Source organism: Rhinoderma darwinii, chromosome 13 (genome assembly GCF_050947455.1).
Source record: "Rhinoderma darwinii isolate aRhiDar2 chromosome 13, aRhiDar2.hap1, whole genome shotgun sequence".
NCBI classification, from domain to species: Eukaryota; Metazoa; Chordata; class Amphibia; order Anura; family Rhinodermatidae; genus Rhinoderma; species Rhinoderma darwinii.
In genome coordinates, this window is record NC_134699.1 from 23,736,057 (window position 1) to 23,760,401 (window position 24,345).

Sequence of the window (24,345 nt, forward strand, 5' to 3'; positions counted from 1 at the left end):
GGAGTGCAGGCGCGGAGCTCTCAGAAAGCACGTCCGGTCAGCGCCATGTCCAAGCCACGCCCCCCTGAATTTTGTTTTTCATGAATATTTGGCTTAAGTATTCCAGCCATTCCGGATATCTTCCAAAGACCCTGCAAGGAAACCTGAAGCACGAAGGCAAGTTGTGATACTGGAGTCATTGTTGGATCGGAGAATGGGGCTGCATTGGAAAATACAACAATCAGCTCCAAGAAGACATTTGTTACCGCCACATAATGGTCAATGATTACCGCTCTGTCTGATGTTTGGTCAACAGGTCTAGTTACATATGGCCAGCCCAACCGAAGGGAGAAAATTAGGCAATACCTGCAAATACGGGTGTTGAAATTGCAAACCTTGGCCTTAGGCCTCATGCACACGTCAGTATTCTGGTCAGTATTTGGAAGCCAAAACCAGGAGTGGGTCCAAACCACGGAAGAGATGCAACTCTTTCCATTATAGGTTTTCTCTGTTTATGTTCCACTCCTGGTTTTGGCTTCCAAATACTTAAGCAAAATACTGACCGGTGCATGAGCCCTAAGGCTGGGTTCACACATCCTATTTACGGACGTAATTCGGGCGTTTTAACCTCGAATTACGTCCGAAAATACGGCTCCAAAGCACTGGCAAACATCTGCTCATTCATTTGAATGGGTTTTACGATGTTCTGTGCCGACGGTCATTTTTTTTACGCGCCACTGTCAAAAGACGGCGCGTAAAAAAGACGCCCGCGTCAAAGAAGTGCCGGTCACTTCTTGGGACGTAATTGGAGCAGTTTTCCATTGACTCCATAGAAAAACAGCTCCAATTACATCCGTAATGGACGCAGCGAAAAACGCCTGCACATGCCATTACGTCTGAAATTCAGGAGCTGTTTGCTCATGAAAACAGCTCCGTAATTTCAGGCGTATCGGACGTGCACGTGTGAACATACCCTAAGTGTGGGTTCACATGCTATGATAGAAAATCTATGGAGGAAGCCAAGAAAATACACGAGCATCAACCTACGAGAACCCAGGAAAGTCCGCCAGCGTCAACCTACGAGAACACAGGAAAGTCCGCCAGCGTCAACCTACGAGAACCCAGGAAAGTCCGCCAGCGTCAACCTACGAGAACCCAGGAAAGTCCGCCAGCGTCAACCTACGAGAACCCAGGAAAGTCCGCCAGCGTCAACATAAGAATTTGCATTGAGATTTTGCAGTGGATTTCAATAATTAGAATGCAATGAGTAAAATGTGCAATAGGGCAAGCTGTATTATTTCTCCAGGGTGCCCTCAAATCTCATGCACATTTAGCTTACTTGTGGTGTGGAAGTAATTTTGAAAATCCATACCAATTTTCCCAGCTTGTGTCCATGTACTAGTAAGGCTATGCTCAGAACAAGGGAAAACTGGAAGCAACGGTTCTGTTGCACCACGGACACCACCGGCGGGTGACGGAACCCATTGTCTGGGTTCCGACAGGGTGCACGTGGTTTTTCTGTGTAATCTCTGCTGGATCTGCGATGGAGGCCCCTAACTGAGCCTCCAACGCAGATGTGAACAGTGGAAAAATAAATTTAAAAAAAAAACTACAATATGAAAGTTAAACAACATTTTATTCAAACGATCAAGAGAAAACAGTCTTGTAATTTATTCCTGCAGCAATGGATAAAAAGACACACCAGAAATATTTACAAGTATAACAAGGAATCTCATGACAAGCTTCCAGGGGTGCTATAAAAAATGCAAACATAACAATTATTTTATCTCATTTTTGTAAAAAGCCGGCATCAATTGCCATATTTTATTATTTCATAGAAAATCATAATATATCATCAGTTATTTCTTTCCAAAACTCAGAACCCATAGACAATAAAAAGCGGTGAAATAAATTTTGAATACAACAACATTATCTGTCATTGCTGTAAGTGCAAGTAAATATTGTATAAAGTAAATGTTTGATCAATGGTGGTCCATACCACGGAGGACTCCATTCATCTCTATAGGAGATACAGAAACAGCAGATTTAATGCACCTGTTTTGGAAGTCCCGGCCGTCAAACGCCCACTGATCAAATATTCATCACTTCCCGTATGGAGATATAATAAATGTTTTTTGTTGGAAAAGCCCAACAGAACTAGAAACATCACGGAGAGAACATAAGAGTGATATTGCTTTCTTCAAGACATAGCGCCATTCTTCCCTTGTAGGGGGCTAAGTTGCAGTACCAGACAAAGCCTATGGGCAAGAGTGGCGCTATTAATGGAAGAAAACAGCCATGTTTTTCTAATCTTATAAAAATCTCCGCTCACCTTAGTAATGTCTCAGTAAACTGAAAGGGTGAATATTTTTATGTCTATATAATGTCTTTTTATTATTTATTTTTTTAAAGAGGTCCTTAACCTACATGTATTTTTACCCAATAGGTAAGAGACTGTGAAAAGTATGGTTTGTATACTGCTTTTCCTCCTTGTTCTTTCCCAGTCCCAATTCATTATTCAGTTGAAGACTTGAGTGATTTGAGACAGACTGGTTGCTAGGGACATGCTCCATGACAACGCCTGCCTGTCTCAAGTGACTCAGCTATTTAGCTCAAAGCTGTATTGACACCATGCTGACTAAGGGTATGTTCACACGCTTAGCACAAAACGTCTGAAAATACGGAGCTTTTTTCAAGGGAAAACAGCTCCTGATTTTCAGAAGTTTTTTAAGCAACTCGCGTTTTTCGCAGCGTTTTTTACGGCCGGTTTTGGAGCTGTTTTTCTATAGAGTCAATGAAAAACGGCTCCAAAAATGGCTCAAGAAGTGACATGCACTTCTTTTTTGCAGGCGTTTTTTTTACGTGGCCATTTTTCAAAACGCCCGCGTAAAAAAACGCCCCGTCGGAGCAGAACGCCGTATTTCCCATTGAAATCAAAGGGCAGATGTTTGGAGGCATTCTGCTTCTGATTTTTCGGCCGCCCCAAAAACAAGCCATGCGCACCTACCCTAAAGAGGAGCAGTAAAGCAGTTTGACAGCTGTCAAATAATGACATTCCCGATCTTTAGGTTACTATAAAAGTGTATTGTGGATTGTGAAAATAAAAATTGTCCTCGTAGTTGAGAGCCAAGTGCTTACGTAAATCACAAGAAAAACAGAATTAGTCACATCAAATATTTGTTTGACTTTTCTGGTTGACAACTACCACTAAAAAAACTGCAGGAGTGACTATGGGTAACTTGGCAACCTGACCACCCTGTCTAATGCTGCATCTCCTGCGCTAATTTTCAATTTCGGCAAAGAGTTAGTGACGGTGTCCTTTTTTTTTCTTTTTCTAATTTTCTCCATTTCAATCAAATTCTTAGGGCAATTTCTTATTAGAAAAGTGAATAAAAAAAACAAAACCGGAAATGGTCCTTTATTCATAAACTAAAACTATCCTTAAAAAAGTGCTTTTTACAGAGAACCTATTCGATCTTCTGACACGTTCTATTTTAGTAAATACTTGTATTCTACGTGTAATAATGTCAGAACACTTTTTCTTAGAACCCTGCATTCTTCTGTTATTCCTCCTAGAAATAAATGTGGGACTAAATTGACAACTGGGTGTTACGATTCCCCTTGTTGATTAGGTTTGTCACCGCTCAGACTAAGGCCTCATGCACACGACCGTAGCCATGTGCACGGGCGCGATTTTCAGGTCACCCGCGAGCCGCTCCCGCAAATCGCGGGACATGCACATGGCCACGTGCATTATTTTCTATGTGCCTGGATCGCAAAACACGGCCGTAATAAGACATGTCCATTCTTTTTGCGGTCCAGGCTCCTGGGCCATGCACGGACCGTGGAAACTACGGTTGCGTGAATGGGCCCATTGAAATGAATGGGGCCGCAATTTTCGGGGGAATTGCGGCTGCAAAAGTACGTTCGTGTACATGGGGTCCAACACTGTCAAATAAATGCTGACAACGTCAGAGTATATAGGAATACACCCTAATGTCAAGGTTAATGGTAACTCTCAATTGTCAATTTATTCAAAACATTTCTAGGAGGAATAACAGAGGAACAGCAACACGCAGAATTCTAAGAAAGGATGCCCCAGAATTGTTATTTCATGTGGAATACAAGTAATAACTAAAATAGAGATATCAATAGAGCGGACAGGTCCTCTTTAAGTGTCTGTACTAAAAACATTAAATGGTGGGTATTTGTGATTGCGGAAGTAAAGAGTCTGGAGATAATCGGAGCCTGTGCACTGCCAGCTTTTAAGGTCATGGTCCCACATCAGTGGTGATCGCGTGCTTGCCACTTGCATTCTGTAAAACGTTAAAGTAAAAATGAGGACTTCCCTAACATATGCCCATTACCAGGGAAAGATTAAGGTAACGGGGATGGCGTTGGAAGAGCAGCCACTGGGGATTTGACGGTACTTCTCCCTGGCTGTTCTGCTTTATTACATGAATCTCTTCCAAGGAAATGATTCAATAGGGGCAATAAAAGAAATTGTGAAGAAGGTAGAGCTCCACTTTAACACTTCAGAGCCAAACTTCTGATACGACTGACATATGAAAAGTTTGATGAAAGTGCAGTTACTCTGTAAATGATATTAGGAAATTGCTATTTTAATTGGCTGCTGGTTTGGACATCTGATTGTGGTTCCAACTGCAGGAAAATAATTGCAGGAGAAGCCGCTGTGCGTGCAGTTCTCTCCCGACAACAATAATGGGCTGCAATGGAGAGTCTAACAATCCGGTCGATCGGCATCAAACACATTTTCCCTATACATCAGAGACAGGATCCTATGGTTTACATTATCATAGGGTTCATTACTGCACAGAAAATGCAAGGAATAACGGACAGTACAATCTAGGAAAACCAGCGCCACCTCCAACTGCCAGATCCTGGTGCACTCTTCCCAGCAGGGAGGAGAAGATCTGTTAGGGCAACTATAATACATTGCAATGATGTTGGACGGATGAGACGAGCGAGATCCTATATATTATAGGAGTGCTATAGTGCTAAGCGGAAGAAACCTTACTGTGCCGCCAGTACATAGAGTATTGGAGGTTCGAGGAAATATGGAGTGTACCAATTCAGGACAGCTAGGCAGAGAAGCCCAGTATAATCTACCGGTCCCTCATCCCTTTTACTGCGCAGCAATGATTATTAGGGTCAGTTCACACAGAAAATTCTGCCTGGAATAATCAGCTGTTTTTGTTTTTTTTAAGTGGTTTTGTACCACATGCGTTTCTTTTAAGCATTTTTTTACCTTTCTTCAATAGGCAAAGGAAAAAAAACACGGCGGCTGTTCGCAGTGTTTTTTTCTGTCTTTCATTGATTTCAATGGGGTTTTTGGAGGTGGAAAATGGCTCGAGAAAGGTTATGTTGCTTTTTTTTCCCCGCGAACGTTTTATTCCGCTCGCGGAAATAAACGCCTCCGCCTCCCATTGAATGGGAGGCGATTTTCGACCGTTTTTTGGCGCGGTTTCCGCTTCAAAAATAGCACCAAAAAAACGTGTGAACTAGGCCTGATGGATTTAGTCATGTAAGGGCCTGTTCAGATCTGTCTCGGAGGCCCTGTTAGGGGCCTCCGTCGCAGATCCGGCTAAAAATACTGGAAATAGTGCAGCATGCTGCGCTATTGTTTCCGGCAAAACCATGGACACCCTGACAGAAACCCCAAAGGGTTCCGTCAGCCACCGCGGGTATCCGTTGTACAACGGGTACACCGCTTCCGGTATTTTCATTGTTTTACTTCTCTGGCAGAGCAGAACAACGAAAAGCCCAACGCAGGTGTGTACCTGCCATAAGTCTCCCGTGGCACGGTCATGCCTGTTTTTTTGTAGTTTTAACAACGTACATGGATGACGGGGGGGGGGGGGGGTTGGAGGAAGAAGCCAGTGGAGATTTACCATCATGAAACAATAGGGCTGCCAGCTGCACGATTGTCTTCTAATACAGATGCTCTGCTGGTCCATTATCTTCCCATTTCTGTCATCTGAGTCAGCAGGACACCACAGTTTTGAGAAGAGTCCACCCAGTCTCTCAGAGCCATAATTATGGAACAAGAGATTAAAAAAGTGATAGGATTATAAAACGGATAAATCAATAAGATTTCTGGAGCGAGGTGGTACGGCTTATGATAAATGTCTGTGACACTAAAGACAGTTCTAATACAGACACAAGTTCTGGAACAGGTCCGACTAGTCTAAAGCTGGCCTACCCCTCGAAGCCCCCCCCCCCTCTTCCGTTACTTACATAGACTCCAATGGAGAGAGCTGCATGTAAGAGAAGTGACATCTCAATTGATTTCAATGGTAAAATCGAACGGTGACAGCCGCTTTGAATTAGCCAACGATCTGTGGCTATAGAGAATATCTTAGGTTAGCTGTTTTCTGCTTTATGACAATGAAGGCATATTAAATTAAACTCTAATACAAGGGTAGGCAATTTTTGGCTTGCCAGTTGCACACAAAAAAAAATAAAAAATCCAGCATGTTTAGCCAGCCAAATGTTCCCTACACTTGTCCCATCACGAAAAAAAATAATAAATCTGTACAAAACAGTCATTAAGACGCATCAAGCGACTTCTGAAGGTGCAAATTCTGGGGCTACTGAATGCTCCGGACATATTTCTTACATAGTTATACATATGTATATATATATATATACTTATATTACACATCAGGCCCCTTTAAAAGGGATCAATAAATTCCTATTTACCCCAAGATACACAAATGGTCAAATATCTACACCTTGTGCTAATGGATTCACAAGAAATTGCTACATATATCGCTCCGTGCACATACAAAAGAATCACAGATACATGAACGACCAGGGTAAAAAAAAAAGAGAAAATAAAAAGCTTGTGTATACGTATGTGTACAAACGAACGTATGTTATAAAATCTAGATCTAATGTACACAGAGAAACACAAGGATAGTGCAACAGAGCGAAGAACTTGCCGGCACTCATCCTTCACATGGACTGATACTTTGTATCACAAGGTGCTTCAGGATGCGCCCCCTAGTGCCGGAGAACGGAAATAGGCATGGGGTATTAAAAGGGGCCAAGTGCACAAAGTTCTACTTCCAAATAAAAGAATAAGGAGAGAGGACAGGGGGGCGGCGAAGACCCTTACTGTAAATGTAATAGGAGAGGCCACTAGTACATGTAACAACTAGAAATGTATACACAGGCACACGCACACAGCAACGTGAACAGTGCACCGTGTTTTAAGGGCACATCTACGGAGAGGCAAAGTAACCTGCATGACACATACATCAAAACGGTGCTCCGCAATAATAGAGCATTACATGGATATGACATCACATGGCATGAAACACAGATACGCTACATATTTTCTGTATGTGTCCGGAGCAGATGTTTCTAGCTATTCTACATACTATGACCTCTTCTGCAGGCCGGTAAATATGAACATCGCTCCGTAGACTTGTGCTCTGTTCCCCAGAAGATCTGGGTTTTCTCTCCTACTGCTGACGTTGCGAACACCCTCTCCAATCCTCCGGTCCACTCCTTGTCAGCTTGGTAGAGAATATTCAGATGTGGCGGATGCCGAGAGTTTAGTTCATCCCTTGTCGTGATTCGTGGGTGTCTTCTCACCTCCCCTCTGGTAAAGAAAACAGACAAGGTGATAATAGGGGACGATTTGTATGTATGTTAAGACAGCGGATAGGACAAAGATACGGACCGTAACATAACATTATAAAGAAAAGAAAAATTACTGGCATGGTGTCAAACGTCCTACTACAAAAGTCAACTATTTTACCTGATGTCTTTACCTCTTAATCCTAAGGCTGGACGCGCACACACGCACAAGCACACGCGCACACACGCACACGCGCACACGCGTTTTTAACAGTGTTTTTTTGGTGCGACCAGATGTTAAATTAAACCTGTTAAATTAAACTTTATAGTCAAATAAAACGCACACTACTTCTTTTTGTTTGTGTCGTTTTGTGGCCAGTTGCGTATTTTTTTCATATGTTTCTCTCTATAGGACTTTTGACGCGGAAATTGCACCCCATTGATTTCAATGCGAGGCAGAGGTATTTATTTTACCGGGCGGCTATTGGCTGCTCGCGGAAAAAAACAAAACAAGCAGGCTGCTCTTTCTTCGAGCGGTTTCTGCCTCTAACAGAAAAAACTTGCGGTGCTCGTTTTGAGTGTTTTTGCCTCATTTTTTTGCTCCTGGAGTTTGCATTAGATTAAACGGCCGTGGCCAAAAAAAGTAGCAAAAAACGAATGTGGGCAAAGAAGCATCACAACAATGATGCACATTAAAAATCTGCCCCAAAAGGCCTGTGGAAGCAGTAATAACAGCTATACTTGTCACCCAGCTTTCCTAGAAAGTGATGAAACGAAGTAATGGATAAAAATAATTTTAAATGACCTGACAAAAAGAGGAAAAACACAAGGACTTAATGCCTAAAATGGGAGATTTCATATAGTGCGGAACTAATAATGAATAGAATACAGCTTTTTCAGGAGTTAACACTTCAAGACAGGCTGTAGAAATATTATGCAGGCCATAAACATTATCTAGCTGACTTATCAAGCTTGCTTTGCCGACAGTGATCTCTCCCAACCCCCGCATTTGCAGTCAGAGGACAGTCAGAAGACGGTTACACACAATGGATTGAATGTGTAAGACCAGCTTTAGGCAAGTAGTATCCTGGTAGGGTAATTTAAATGTAAAAAAAAACATGGATCATAAACAGCGCGGCTACTTAGAAATGAAGACTTTGGATAATATAAAGATTGCAAAAATTTCCATTTATTGTAGTTGTGGCTACGCGTTTCGACACCGTACCGGTATCTTCCTCAGGCTGTATCCAGTATCCTGGTAGGGTCACTGGATCACAGATATACTGTGTAATGACATCCAGCCAATAACATCCTACTTCCTTCCCTTTATCTACTACTTTATGAAACATACCGTTGACTTCTGTACCCCCCCCTCGCCTTGTGACCCAAGGTAGGGGGGGGCTTGGGCGGTGAGAATAGGTGGGGCAGGTGATGATGCCATGGTGCTACATGGTGATGTCACCGGATGCAGAGAAGGTGCTGCTGGTGGGGTTATCAGACGCTGTAAATCCCGACGTTGTTGTAGGTGTTGAACAAGTTGATAAAGGACATTCTGCTGTTCCTAGGAAAGAAGAAGCGCGCAATGTCATCATTAACAAAAATGAAAAGAATAAGGCACTGTGCAAACTGGCGGCATGGTTTTCAATGTTACAGGATCTGACGGATTGTTATGATCCACCATTCCATTTGACGGAGCTGTTATGGTCAGCAGCGATCATGTATTACATGGTCATCCATTTATTTGAACTAGAATGGTGTCATATCACATTTCCCTTGCAGTGATGTGTATATGACTGCAGTTTCTCCCAGCAATAACAGCTGATCATAGGGGGTTAAATACAAGCAGACGTCTACCCCTTTAATGCTTATAAAATATTATTAGTGTGTACACAATAAGGAAGGCTGGAGATACTTACCGCAGAGGAGATCTGCTGCAACTGTTGTGCTAGCTGTCTCTGTTGTTCTGACAGGGTACTCAGTGGGCTGCATAAGAAACGATTCAACCAAGTTTATCTACTGGTGTAAAACATGAGCGATAAAGTCTTCCATTTATACCAACTCACCTGGTTGGTATGTGACTACTGGCAGTCCCGCTGCACAGAGGACTCGGAGCTTGTCCGGATGTGGTCTGTAGGCCTCCACTGATACCTCCGAGAATATTATTCAGTGATCGTGCTCCAGGATTCCCAGAAAGAGCTCCAAGAAGAGGATTGGTTGCCAGTGCGGAGGGAGTTCCAGAGCCTGCGGATCGTACTAGCCCATTTATTAGTTGCTCTGCTGCCATCGTGGGAAGTGATGAAGCCATCTGAGAGAGGGGACCTGGGGGTGGAGTGCTGTGCAAGGATAGACAAGAGCTGCTTCTGCTGGGGCACCCAGAGTGTGGGTCCTATACAGGTGTATTGTCAAAAATAAGCAAAGGTCATTATGGGTGTTTGAGGGTCCAACAAAGCAGATTTCAGTAGATAGAAAAGGGGCAGTGGGTGTTCAATAGCACAAGATAATAATAGGCATCAGCAATAGTAAATTTGGACAATTGCAAAGAAGATGTGACCAGTGCTTACAAGGTGGAAAACAAAGATGACCAGTAAAAAAATAGATGACGGTGCATGCAAAACCGACTAAGGCCTCATGCCCACTTCAGTTTTTTCCTTCAGGGTGCTAGCCGTTTTTCTGACGGCTAGCACCCTGACCCATTTATTTCAATGGGGCCATGCACACTTCAGTTTTTTTGACAGTCCCGTTGCTCCGTTCCGATCCAAAGTAGAGCATGTTCTACTTTGGTCCGAGAGGCCCATGCAAGTCAATGGGGCCGTCAAAAAAACTGAAGGCACACGGACAGCATCCGTGTGCCGTCCGTGTGTGACGGAGCCGTTGCCTAGCAACGGCCGGGCGGGCAGAAATACATTACAGAAATATTACACTAATCGGCAGCCACTTGTCTCTATCAATCACTGATAGAGAAAAGAGACTGCTGATTAAAAATAAAATAAAAAGCAGTTCATAATTACCCGGTCGTTGTCTTGGTGACGAGTCCCTTTTCTTCCTCCAGTCCGACCTTCCTTTCTGACGCGGCAGCCTGTGATTGGCTGCAGAGGCCACTGCAGCCTGTGATTGGCTGCAGAGGCGGTCACGTGGGATGAAGCGTCATCCCTGGAGGCCGGCCTTCTGACGTCAACCTGACGTGTGTGACCGCCACTACGGCCTGTGATTGGCTGCAGCGGTGACATGGATGAAACATCAATCGCTGGAGGCCGGACAGGAGGAAAGGAAGTATGAACTTATTTTTTTATTACATAAAAATTTTATTTTCCGAGCGCCGAGCATGGTACTGTCCAGGGTGCTGAAAGAGTTACCGCCGATCAGTGCAGCCCATTAACTCTTTCAGCACCCTGGACAGTACCATGCTCGGCGCTCGGAAACGCGGAGTGCAAAAACGGAGTCAAAAACTGCCGTGAAAACGGTGTCGGAAGTGTGCACGAGGCCTAAAGGAGACAATGGGAAAGAAGTGAATGGGAAAGATGGCCATCGTATGCAGTGGAATTGCCAGAAAATGATTCATGTGCAATATCCCCCTATTTACCTCAGAAGGCGAGTTTTCGGTACGAATGCTGCTCTTGGAAGTGGGACTCTTATTGCTCAAAGAGTCTTGGGAGCTGACTGCAGATATAGAGGGGAAAAATTGAAAGTGTTATAGGAAAGCAAGACTTTGTAGAAAGAAAAATTCATTTATGAAGAAACTTCTGATACAAGAAAACCCACTTTAATGAAATTTAAGAATGACCATGAATATAGGACTCACCATGAGGAACATTGATTGCTGGTAAAGTAGGGGGAAAGGGACAAGAAAGTTGGACATTTAGTAGCTGCAGCTTCTCCTTCCGAGCTGTGAGAGTCAAGATCTGGTCCTGTAGTGAGCGGTTCTCTTTCTGCAGAGAGTGTAATGCCTGGAGCATGTCCACAACTGGGTAGAAGGAACAAGAACGGTCATCTTTACAACAGTGTAGTCGTGGCACTCCCGCTGTATAGTCTATGTAGACTAAGCACTACAAATAGATACAAAATGGTCTTCCTAAATGACTTCACTTGGGCCAGGGTCTACTCATTCCTTCTGCTTGTAATGGGCCCTGGTCTGTCCTGCCTGGTTCATACTCAGCATTTAAAGGTGTTGTCCGAAGATTAAATTTATCTCCTAACCACAGGATAGGTGATAATATACTGATCGGTGGGGTTCCAACCCCTGAGACCACCACCGATCACGAGAACAGGGGTCCCGTTCCTCCGAACGGAGCGGCAGGTTGCTCATGCGTCCTGCTGCTCTATTCATTCTATATGGCCCTGCCGGACATAACCGAGCACTGTACTCGGCTATCTCCATCAGTCCCATAAAAAGTGAAGAGAGTGGCAGTGCGTATGCACGGCCTGCAGCGCCATTCATTCAGAGGGTTCCCAGCGGCCGGACCCCTACCGATCAGCATGTTATCACATATCCTATGGTAAGGAGAGAATGTTTACTCTTGGGACAATCCCTTTAAACCTACGCAATTTGGGTAAGCTCTAATATTACATATATCCTGTCTTAAATCTTAAAGACAACTGGATACATTTGATGTAAATTGTATTCTCCAGCTTTGTCGATTATAACATGGTATATTTTATTTTCCCACTACCTGCCATATTAATATGTGGCTGTCACATTCCTATTCTACCCTAACTTTATAATCCCACATCACTGCGCTCACCCTAGTCCAATATGACACTTGAATTCCATGTCATATAGATTATTTATTCTATCCTAGTCCTTTAGCCCACCCTATAATTACCCATTATTCTCAAACAACATACAAATATCAGTCTTACATCCTTCTTATCCCTCTAAAGTCATGTCACCCCCTCCCCTGCTCTGACAAGGAACAGCGACCCCTTGTTTAACCTTTCAATGCCAAGTCTTACTATTAACCCCTGCCTCTCCATGTTTTTCCAGCAGTTGTTCAAGGTTGGCGGTGACCTGTGGCACATTCTCACTCTGTGTAGAGAGGCCACTTGGATCATACAACGGAGGTAGACTACTGATTGGGGACCTGTTGGCAAACAAAAAGGTATTTTTCTTAGCATAAATTTACATATACACTAGATGTGGCGACATTAAACAGAACATGCAATACAATGATTTATCAAATATACTTACATCGAGGACAAACTCTCCTGCGGAGAACTACCTCTACATATAAAACTGCAGTCTTCAATCTCAGGCTCTGTGTAAGAACACATTTAAGCTCTCATTTAGCTTTATCACATTGACCTTTTTTTCAATACGACATTTACTTTTCATTCATAAGAATAGATTGTACAAAGATACCTTGCTTTTCAGGACTTTGCTCACCCATTAGGCCATATGAAATGGTCCTAACTAAAGGTCCTATTACCCATGGCCGATAATCGCCCCATGCAGTATGTGCCAATCAACGAGACATCGTTGATCGGCGCTCGTTTTCTCCTGTCACACGGAGCCATGGATGGGGACAAGAGGTCGTTACTCCGATCGCTCGTCCCCATACGTTATTATGTCGGCAGCGCATCCCCCTGTTTAGAGATGTGCTGCCGACAACAATATTTAACTTTTTTAAAACTATACGACCAGCAGGTGATCGAGCGTTTGTTCGTTAATCTGCTGATCGCTGCCCTGTATACACAAGTCTATTATCAGGAACGAGCGTTCTAAGAACGCTCGTCTGCCCGATAATCGGCCAGTGTAAAACCCCCTTTAGTACAGTAATATGTAGTGCAAAAAATAAATACGGTGTGTAATACACAAGTGATAATAATGTATCCGGAATATAGGGGGCAGAACTAGGAGTGATACATAGGGACTGAGTGCAGTGAGTATGGCCTTTTTTTGTGCTTTTAATCTTATTCTATGTCCCACTTTTTTCTGTGGTGTAGCTTTAAGTTTGGAACGAAAAGTTCCAGTTAGGGACTCGCAAGACTGGGGACCCGTGACGTGGGTTGCGAGCTTAGCGCTTTTTTTTACAAAATCGCAACCAATACCCCATGATTTTTCATGTTTATTTACATTATATACTTTTTTCAGGACGCAGCCAGGTCTTATGATGCTGGGAGGGCATGGTGTGCTGGTGTTTGGCATTGCATGCAGGGCAACACGCTCTGATAGCATGGGCGTTATTAATAGGCTGCTATTCGGCAGTAATATGCTGTGCCTCACTACTCGCACGCTATCTCTCCATGTCTTACACACTGCACTCACTCCCTATGTATCACTCCTAGTTCTGACCCCTATATAACGGATACATTATTATCACTTGTGTATTACACACCGTATTTATTTTCTGCACTACACATTTATATCCACCACTCCCCTCAAGGCTAGTGCGAGTGGCGATTATTATTTAACACACCTGAGCACTTTCCTTCAGCAGCAGTTTTGACCTGTCTGCGTCTTGCTGAGCTTATACCTGCCCAATTTGTGAGTATTACCTTTTTTTGTGCTTTTAATCTGTATATTCAGGACTAAATGGAAAGTAGAGGGGACTTTAGTCACTCATTCTGTACAAATTACACTCCTATTTCCCATCTGATGGACCCCCACGGATCGCTAGAATAGGGGACCCCCGGTCCCTCCTCACCAAAGGCTGTGATGAGTTGTATGGAGCTACAGCGTACACAACCCTTTGTACAACTCTCTCCCACCATGGGTGTACTGGTGAAGAGGTTTAGGGGTCCTCCATTCCAGCAATCCGTTCGGTACCAGGTATCAACATTAAACATTTTTCATCTATTCTGTGGATAGGTGATACATGTTATTGATGGGAAGATCACTTTCATGTTCACGATTTTCTGCTTATAGAATAGGAAAACAACTAAATGGTTTGAGTATTTCAATTTTATATCATCACCAAATATTACAGATAAAATGTATGAAGTTACCTGTCCTGTTGTTTTCAGTCTGGCTGAGGAGAGGTGGCATTGACAGGGGGCTTCCAAATATATGCGAGGATGGGATACTGAATGTGGAGCCTGTCAGTGAGAATACCTAATAAAGTAATTGGGGAAAAAGAAACATAGAAATGCAATAAAACAGAACAGAAGAGTCAACCCCAAATCCGTCAATATTTAAAGGGTAACTAAACTTTTAAAAAACTTTTGACATGTCATAGTGACATGTCAGAAGTTTTGATCTTGGGGGTTCGAGCACTGAGACCCCTACTGATCGCTAAAACAAAGAGGTAGAAGAGTTTGTGCGAGCGCTGAGCCACTTTGCTTGAGGAAAGCGGAACTAGCGATATACTATCTATTGAGCCCGTACACAACTTCGAGGAAAGCCAATCAGAAACGAAGCCGTACAGCTCTCACCTGAGAGCTTCTGCTGCTTCATTTTAGCAATCGGTGGGGTCTCAGAGCTCGAACCCCCACGATTAAAACTTATGACATGTAAAACGTTTTTTTAAAGGTTTAGTTACACTTTAGGCCCCATGCACACAACCGTAGTTACGGTCTGTAATTACGGACCCATTCATTTATATGGCCGACAGACACCTTCCCGTATATTTACAGGAAGGTATCCGTGCCGTAGAAAGGTTCCGCAAAAGATAGGACGTGTCCTAATTTTTTGCTTTTTACGGACCGTGCTCCCATACTTTGTATGGGAGCACGGCCAGCAAATGCGGGTGGCTGTCCAAGGCCGTCAGTGCACGTAATCACGGACTGCGATTACGGGCACAGTTCTGTGCATGGGGCTTTAATGTATCTAAAAGTCTGTACAGTACGAATGTAAAATTTGTTGTAAAACATATATTGCTATTTCATTTTCTTAGTGAATTTTAACACTAGAGGAGTAATAATAGCGGCCTCTTGTATCACATTATAAAACGATACCCGCATGATATGTGTTAATGGTTTAATAGGCATGCGGTCAAGTTATTGAGACAATTTATTTACTCAACTTTAAAGAGGACCTGTCACCTCTCCTGACAGGTCGGTTTTAGTAAATACTTGTAGTCCCCATATAATAACGCATCTGGGGCATCTTCTCCTAGAACTCTGCATGGTGCTGTTCCTCTGTCATTCCTCCGACAAATGTATAAATAAATTGACAACTGGGTGTTAGCCGTTGGAGGGGTGTCCCTTCACTGTTTGACGCTATCCTTTCAGTGTTTTGAATTGGAATGGTAACATCCAGTGGTAAATTTATTCATACATTTCTTGGAGGAATAACAAAAGGAACTGCACAAAGCAGAGTTCTAAGAAAATATGCTCCAGAATTGTGATTTTATGGGTCATACAATTATTTACTAATACAGAGCTGTCAGGAGAGACGACAGTTCCTCTTTAATCGCCTTGGAACACAGCCAAAGCCATGGGATATCCTATTAAAAGGAGAGGGCCACTTGGAAAGTATAGGACACTTTAGGGCGTTCAGTTCATCAGGCGCCCCCTAAAGATCAGGGGCTCTAGGCAGTTGCCTGGTTTGCCCCTTAATGCTGTCCATGTTTACAGTTCTTTGTCTTTTCCTTTCCTGCTGTATTATTTACCTGTGTATGGTCTGCTGGGTGTACCACAGATACAATTACAATGCACCCTTATGTTAATTGCAATAAATAAACCTGAACATATATATATATATATATATATATATATATATATATATATATATATATATGGTGTGCATGCTGAAGAAACACTGTAGACACTGTTAAATTAATATACATATATCTCAATATTTTGCATCTCATAGTAATTTGTTCCAATGTTCAGACCTGTGTGGTAGAGGCGGTGGAAGATGGGGTGATGGAGCAGCCTCTGCTGTATGGAGTATGAGACATTATGCTGGAAGGGAGTGGAGTGCTGCAGGCGGTCCTCACAGTGATGGGGTCCTTATTACTGGTGTAGATTCCTGAGAGGAGAAGAATACATAGCATCAGCAGTATACCAGAGTAAAACGTTGGGATTTATAGGAATCTTTCCATTTAGTTAATGATTTGATGATCTATATATCTGTGCAAAGGATATTACTAATGAACTGACTGTTCGAATACAGTACAAGCACATGTATTCTTGCTGTACCTGATGACATTAAGGGTGATTCCATGCTGATACTGTGCAGGGTCGATGAATGAGTATACGGCCGTGGTGGCAGGGGCAAAGTGGAGGAAGCAACATTGTGAGGTGGGTTGTTCTTGCTCCCCCGAGGTCTTCCAGGGCCATGCCTGCTTTTCCTGCTTCCTTTATGTTTTTTCTCTCGTGGGGGCTCACTTCCTTCTCTGCTCCACTTCTGTGGTCTGAGCTCACCAGGAGAAGGATCCCATGGACGGGTGTGCGTTGCGGATTCGCTTGAAAAGCGCATAATGGAGCCAAAGCTGGAGAAGGTGAGCTCTGGAGGAGAAGATGGTGTGGGTTTAGAAGACCTTCCCAGCTCCTCATCTTCCTCTTCTTCCTCATCCTCCTCTTCTTCCTCCTGCTCTTCCAATTTGGGGAACGTGACTAGTTCAGGAGGAGAGGAAGCACTGCCTGCAATAAGTTCCAAGAACCTTTACAAAAAGCAGATTTAAGGAAACAGAATGACTTCATATTACACATGACACCACGTGTACAGCGCTGGAAAGTTACAATGTCATGATTCTGTATCACCAGAGAACTGAGGGCATACTGCATTATACCCCGTGTAAAACGGTCCTCAATTAGACTAATGGAAAAATATCAGTATCAAAAGATTTAAAGGGGTTGTCCAGAATTAGAAAAATATGGCTGCTTTCTTCCAAAAACAGTGCCATGCCTGTTTACAAGATATAGGTATTGCAGCTCAACATTCACTTCAATGGAGCTTAGCTGCAATACCAGACACAACCCATGGACAACTGTGGCGCTGTTTCTGGAAGAAAGCAGCTATCATTTTCTAATTTTGGACACCCCGTTTAATCTGCATATAATATAGTATACTACTAATTTTGTGATGATAAAGAAACGTCGCGTCATCTTCTCCACTCACATCCACAGCTACACTTAAAATTATTTTTGTTTCATCGTGTAACAGACATCCCCTAACAGCTTAGCTCCGCTATAGCAGACGGTCTGATCTCTCATACTACTATATGGTACAGAAATTAGATTTCATTGAATGCACCTAAGAAAGGGGGTTGAAGGGGAAGATTTTGCAAATAGTGCACAGGAAAAGTGGACGGGTTTGCCCATAGCTTCCAATCAGATTTCTGCAGATCGGGTTCTTGCGTCAAATATATAGAATTGTGATACATACCCGTAGAGGAAGCACTGCCAACTCCTGGCACCCCTTTGCCAACTCCTGTTTTTCGACCTCTGTGACCGGATGTTTTTTTTCCCTTTATCTCTGACCTTGTAACCTCTGGACTGTCTGCACTGCTTTCCAGCTGTAGGGGCCCAGTAAAAAACACAACATTAGAGAAACGCTAGACGTAATAAAAGTAAGAAGTGCATGTACAGCATTAAGATGTATAATAACCACCGAAAATTCACATAACAGTCAGTTCAATTGATTTTGCATCAACTATTGGAAGCGAGCAAGCGCAAAACAAAATCATATGAGCTGATATATTGTGCATTATGAATCATACAGAAAGCAGATACCTTCTCTGCCGAGATGGATAACAAAGGAGGGGCGGTTATGTGACCTGGGGAATCGCGATGCTTCCTGTGACGAACTCTCTCCCTGTCCTTGTGACTCTGAAAAAGTAAGTTAAAAAAATAAATAAAAAATAAATAAATCACAGTATAGTGAACAAAGCTTTATTCGAAGAATACGGATATTCCAGCCCCTGAGAGTTCATCTATGCTGGTGTAGAATTATCACTTTTACAGGTATACAGGTCCTAACAGGTTGCAAGAACTTTGATGTCCTTAAAATAATAAATGATGGGCAAATTTTATGTATCTAAAAGCATAACCGAAATCCTAAAGGTGATTGTTAGGGGACACTTTAAGATTACGGTTTACCCTTCTTTTTTTTAAAGTAAGGGCAGGAACCGTCAACAGAATACAGGCTGCATTTACAGTGCAGGCAGTCTATCAGTGGAGAGAGGAAAAAGCAGACATGATGTCCTGAAGGCATGACAGTCCCTTACATACAGCATCTGTATTCTGTTGATATTGCTGGAGAGAACATTTGCATGTTATTTCAGTTCCAGGTCTCTATCGCATTAGAATTGCCAAATTCTGGAAACAATAGACACATATTGTAGTATATACACGTGTCAAGTCGACAGACATGTGCATGTTAGACTTTGTTCACATCTGCATTGGAGTCTCCGTTAGGGACCTATGTCACAAATCCGGTCAAAAATGCCAGACAAAATAGAGCAGCATGCTGTGCTATTTTGTCCGGTAAGAAAATGGTCACCATAGCAGAAAGTCAATGGAATCAGTCGGGTGCCGATCGCGTTTATCATGAGACGGATCCGGCCCTTCCGGTATTTTTGTTGTTCTGCCCCTGCGATGGACCAGAGCCACAGAAACACCGAAAAAAAGATGTGAACGAAGCCTTGCTGATATTTGTGACCCTGGGAGGTGAACAGCTTCTGACTTTAGAGGACTCTTGGGCTGCCCGCATACACATTAGATTGGTGACTAATCCTGGCGAAATTGATGGGTCCCGCTGATAATATGTATGGCCAGCTTTAAAAAAAAAATAATGATAATTTCTTCTAGAAAAGATCTATTTTGCATACCACAAGGAATCAAGAATTTTACTAAAATGTCCAGCTGCAAATTTACCTTTTTTTGTCGTTCTCGATACAGAAGAGGCTTCTCTATAGAAGGGGAACCTGACCGGCTACACCTTCCTGGGATGAAAGGACAAGGGAGACGGGAGACTTTCTGAGTAAGAGGGAAAACGGAAAATTACATATTATATGTTTGAACAAAAAGCATTACGGAATCAAGAGACAAATGGCATTGAAAATGGTCTTCTAGGAGGCGATCCTCTTGAAGAAGAGGCCAATATACACAAAAGGTTTTATGTCTCCAGATCAATGCCTCCCAAAGAATTTCTGAATAAATATGGTATGGGATGGCTTAGGGGTTATTACATTTTATATCTGGTGATTTAAGCCGGTGAAAGGGTTAACTTTAGCATCCCTGGTGGTCTGTGGTAGTGAAACGGTTAATTATACTTGGTGTCCAGTGCATCTGTCAGTTAACTGTAGTCTGCTACAGACGGCCATAAAACAGACTGTAGTCCAACAGGTTGCAGAGCATTGATAGATAACCGCAGGGCCATGGGGAACTTGACATCTTACAGGTGGCCCTGATGTATTTTTGGAATGGTTATAATAATAATAATTGGAGCCATTCATTAACCACATTATATCAGGGGATCGCAATTTAAGCAATTCCCTGATGCTCTTAAAAGTACTTCAACTCCACAATGCAGACACTTAAAGGGGTATTCCGGTTATAACACGTTACCCCCTATCTGTAGGGTAAGGGCAACTTGCTGATCGGTAGGTGTCCGATAGCTCGGAACCCCCCCATTTACGAGAAAAGTGAGCCCGAAGTTGCCCGAACCCCAAGTTTGAAGCGAGCAGCAGATCACTCATGTACTGCCACTCCATTCATTCTCTATGGGAGCGCCAGAGATAGCCGTTAGATATTATTATACGCATATCTGCCTTATCTTTTCATTGGGTGATCTACCTTCCTTTACATATGTTTTACATTTATGATGGTTTATAACTTTTATTAGGCTAATAACTCAATAAAGACATTATACAAAAATAAAAAATGCCAATGAGCATGGAAAAGGAGAAGTAGCGTAGGACAGGTACCTGTGGATCTCTCACCATCTTGTTATAGTGGTATTTGCAATATCCAATATACTTTACATTATCCACCTCCTGAGCCTCCTCCTCACATAACAAACCGGCCATCTGAGCACTAAAATGGAAAAAAAAATACAGAATGTACACACATATATATATATATAATATTTTAAAAAAAGGCTTCGACGTACTAGAAAAAAAATCTATACATATGTTAAAGTTTATATACAGTAAGTAACAAAATTGGGAAATCACAGATTTCTGTATTCAAAATATCCTCCGACCAGTTACCCGAGACTGAAGAGCATATTCTATGCTGCTTGCTCATACCAAACATGAATTTGAGATTTAGTTATATTTTGCCAGCAATATGGTTGTATATAGTTGACAATATTCTTCACACCTGCGAGCTAGGAATACATAGATATAGCATTGTCATTATAATTGAGCTATATCCATGTTCCACCGCTATACCAAATCTATTTTTAAGCCATATAAGAATAACTATGACACAGTTTGTGAAAGAAGCTGTAATTCTTGCGCGCTTTTCCTATTGATATGTTACGCTGAACACTCACCATGTCACGTGAAATGCCTGCCGACAACCATGTCTGTTACAGGTCATACAGGCCCCGGATGCCGCCCGGCTTTCTCTTCCCTGGTCTTCACAAATATAGCAAGTCTACGGGAGGAAGCATAGTGAGACTGGAAGAGGGAACGGGGGCAGAGTACTGGCATCACAGCAAACAGGGACATTTTGGAGGGGAAGGGCCCCTACGGACGGTTACCTTGTTGAAACGATCATGCGGCACATACTGCAGGACTATAGGCTCCATTGTCAGCACATTTGCAAACTGAACCTCCGGGATATATAATGCACACACCACATGTGCCCAACCTGGTCGAAGATGGAAAATGTGAGATCATCAAGGAGAGCAGTATTTTTTTTTCCCACAATGCCCCCTAGTTTTCTAGACTGGCCATCTTCATGACTTTACAATCGTTAACCTCAATCATTTTGTCTATGGATCATGTCGACCAGTGGAAATCTGCTTAATCAGTCGATATACTTATCCTTCAACATTTTTCAGTTAGTAGTAACATGTGGGTTAATACAATGGCATAAATCGTCCATACCTCAAGAAAAATCTGCTTGTGTATGTCCCAATCCTGACGAATTAGGAACCGCAAAATAAACATATAGAAGGAAAATTTTTACATCTTTGGCGAACATTACCTCCGTTGTCTGTTCTCTTCAGCGCCCCTTCTTTATGTGGACATAGATCACATCTCTGGGAAGAAAAATGATGAAGTGGTTAGATACGTACAACTGTCTGCAGTAAAGCAAATCTATTAGTATATGACTTACAAACTACCCTATTTAAAAGTCAAATATACTACATTGGAATCACGGTCTATACAAGCAGTCCGGTTCTGACGGAAAGCTCAGACGGAACGTCAGAACGGGACCCCAACGCAGATGTGAACGAGGCATAATATGCATTTCATTTATTGAAGTTACTGGAACGGTATTGTAACATATGAAAATTTTAGGCCCTGTTCACGCGCTGAAGATTTGTTGCCGAAATTTCTGCAACTGTTCTATACATTTTAATGCAATGTGTGAACAGGAGATTCCAATTGCATTATTATAGGAAATACTTCACACTCCCTTTAAGGTATATTCACACGGTGCAGTTTGAGGCCACAGCCGGGAGTGGATTAAAAAAAAAAAATGAGAAGTAGAATCTTTCCTCTTGCCTATATACTTCCGATCAGTTTACAATCCACTCTTGGTATGGCTTCAAAACCTGCATAGAAAAGGCCACCAAAACTGCACGGTGTGAATGAGGCCTTAGGGTATATTTACAGAAGTCATTCTTGTCTCAATTTTTGTAATCGTAATTAAGCAGAACCATGTTTGATCAAAAACTGCATCAAAATTTTTTCATGTAAATAACCCCCTGTGGCTATGTCCAAACTTTTCATTTTAATGAAGTTTTCAAGCTGTCTTTTTGGAAGTTTTTACGGTTACCTCCTTTCCAAGCGCTTGAGAGAAGAAGATGGGCATTGCACCCTGGTGTTTGTGCCTGGATATTTTGATATATTTAGAATTATTACATTTCTTTTTATAGATTCTATGATTTGGCAGCTTTGTAAGGGGACTTTTATACATACAGTGGAGGAAACCAAGCCGTGCCTGAGCCAGTATTGATAAGAATGAACATATTTACTAGGAAATAGACATTTACAGCACACGAGTTATCACTATAAAACAGACCGTTCAATGGTTTCAGCTACGGTAATGTGGAATATACATAGTATGGTTTAAAATCCCACTCTATTCTGTCTATTCTAATACTCAGGACCCTTCTTGACTGCATAAATGGCAATAAAATCCTTGGATCAGTTCCTTCTCAGATGGAGATGGCAGCTTACAGGCAATAATAGATTTCATTGAACTGGATTGCATATGTTGACCTTCCATTAACTGCCATGGAAGTCTTGTTCTACGTTTGTGGGTAACGCGCCTCTGTCATGGCTTTTATGTGCCGCTAAAAAGGGCTCCCCTTCTCTTTTCCCCACTTTACACTATTACAGGAGCTAGATACGGCAGAGATCAGTCTCTGTTCACATTACGTTTTTGCATCTATTTGAAAGGTACTATTTTATTTTCGGGTAAAATTTACCTTTAAATACAGGATGAAACTGGACATAAAATTGATGCAGGCGCCTTTATTCTGAAGAACAGGATCCAGACGGATTCTGTTTATTTTACAATAGAAAGCAATGGCAACAGGACAGGAATCCTGTTTTAAAGGTAACTTTTTTCTAATTTAAAAAAACATAAACGTACCTTTGAAAAAGATGCAAAAAGGTGGTGTGAACCCAACTCGATCACGCCATGTTTCGCATGGGACAGTTTCTATCTTTGTAGGTAACATCCCCCCTATGTAGTAGGATATGCCGTCTATGGAAGATGTGACCCGGACAAACAACTGGTAAAAGGGAAAAGTGGAGCAGCTAGCTACCGCAACCAATCAGATTACAAATGAATGGCCGACCACGTGATACATGTTTGCGCCAAGTTCTCCAGACTGCTCTTTGCCGCTCTGACCTCAAAATGTATAATAGTGCATAAGGGAAGTTCTCTTAAAGGGACAACCCCTTTAAATATAATTAGTTATACAAAGAGATGTCGGGGGGGGGGGGGGGGGGGGCGGCATAATAAATTTGGTCAATACAAAAAAAATACGACATGTGTACGAGAACCATGGCCTTATATACATGAGCAGGTCAGATTTTCAAACACCGGACTGCTTTTTGTCCGTATGTCTGTGTGCGTCCATTTTTTACATCTGTGTGTCACCGGTTTCTCTCCTCTGAAATCACTTCTTGATTTCACCTTTTTTTTTTGTTTTGCATTGCATAGCAACGGATTTGCAAAAAATGGACAGCACCAGGGTGTCATCCGTGTGCTGAACGAAGCCTTAAAACAATGCATTTGGTTGTGATGAAGAGGGATCTATGCAAGAAACTCCGCATGTAATGGGACCATTCTTATTTCTACAGAAGATTCCGTATACAAATTTTGGGTATACACAATACCAGGATGGATAGAATCTTAGACAAATAGACCGTGACCGGATTCCAAAAACATGAAATAGGTGGACAGCTCCATATCATGTGCTAGAAGTTCACAGCCAGCGCATGGTATGCTGGGCAAGCAGTGTCAGGGGAGCGACCCGTTCTATGTAATCGGATGGGAGTGAGATAAGACTGATGAATAATGTACCATTGTGTCATCTTGTTATTAATGGATGACGATATGTGTATGTGCCATTCTAATACATTTAAAATAGACTCATCTGTAAGAGTCTGAATACTTATTTTATGTTTGTCTATCACTTTCAGGGTGTTCTGCATTATTTTATTGTGTGTAAGACGCTGTAAT

At 42.4% G+C, this 24,345-nt stretch overlaps 1 protein-coding gene across 1 annotated transcript in view; it reads right to left on the bottom strand.

The window, feature by feature from the left end:
• Nucleotides 1-1,598: 1,598 nt before the first annotated feature.
• Nucleotides 1,599-24,345, bottom strand: part of MLLT6 (MLLT6, PHD finger containing) — a 30,405-nt gene continuing 7,658 nt past the window's right edge. Inside the window, exons 3-20 of the mRNA XM_075846597.1 lie at nucleotides 21,628-21,682; nucleotides 21,179-21,288; nucleotides 20,969-21,072; nucleotides 20,397-20,505; nucleotides 19,345-19,446; nucleotides 18,202-18,297; nucleotides 17,855-17,984; nucleotides 16,666-17,109; nucleotides 16,359-16,495; nucleotides 14,530-14,635; nucleotides 12,773-12,839; nucleotides 12,538-12,665; nucleotides 11,387-11,548; nucleotides 11,168-11,244; nucleotides 9,651-9,973; nucleotides 9,504-9,570; nucleotides 8,939-9,148; nucleotides 1,599-7,609 (exon numbers count right to left, since the gene is read on the bottom strand). Of these exons, the coding sequence (XP_075702712.1) occupies nucleotides 7,568-7,609; nucleotides 8,939-9,148; nucleotides 9,504-9,570; nucleotides 9,651-9,973; nucleotides 11,168-11,244; nucleotides 11,387-11,548; nucleotides 12,538-12,665; nucleotides 12,773-12,839; nucleotides 14,530-14,635; nucleotides 16,359-16,495; nucleotides 16,666-17,109; nucleotides 17,855-17,984; nucleotides 18,202-18,297; nucleotides 19,345-19,446; nucleotides 20,397-20,505; nucleotides 20,969-21,072; nucleotides 21,179-21,288; nucleotides 21,628-21,682 (2,469 nt within the window). The 3' untranslated portion in view covers nucleotides 1,599-7,567. The remainder of the gene's footprint in view (nucleotides 7,610-8,938; nucleotides 9,149-9,503; nucleotides 9,571-9,650; nucleotides 9,974-11,167; nucleotides 11,245-11,386; nucleotides 11,549-12,537; nucleotides 12,666-12,772; nucleotides 12,840-14,529; nucleotides 14,636-16,358; nucleotides 16,496-16,665; nucleotides 17,110-17,854; nucleotides 17,985-18,201; nucleotides 18,298-19,344; nucleotides 19,447-20,396; nucleotides 20,506-20,968; nucleotides 21,073-21,178; nucleotides 21,289-21,627; nucleotides 21,683-24,345) is intronic.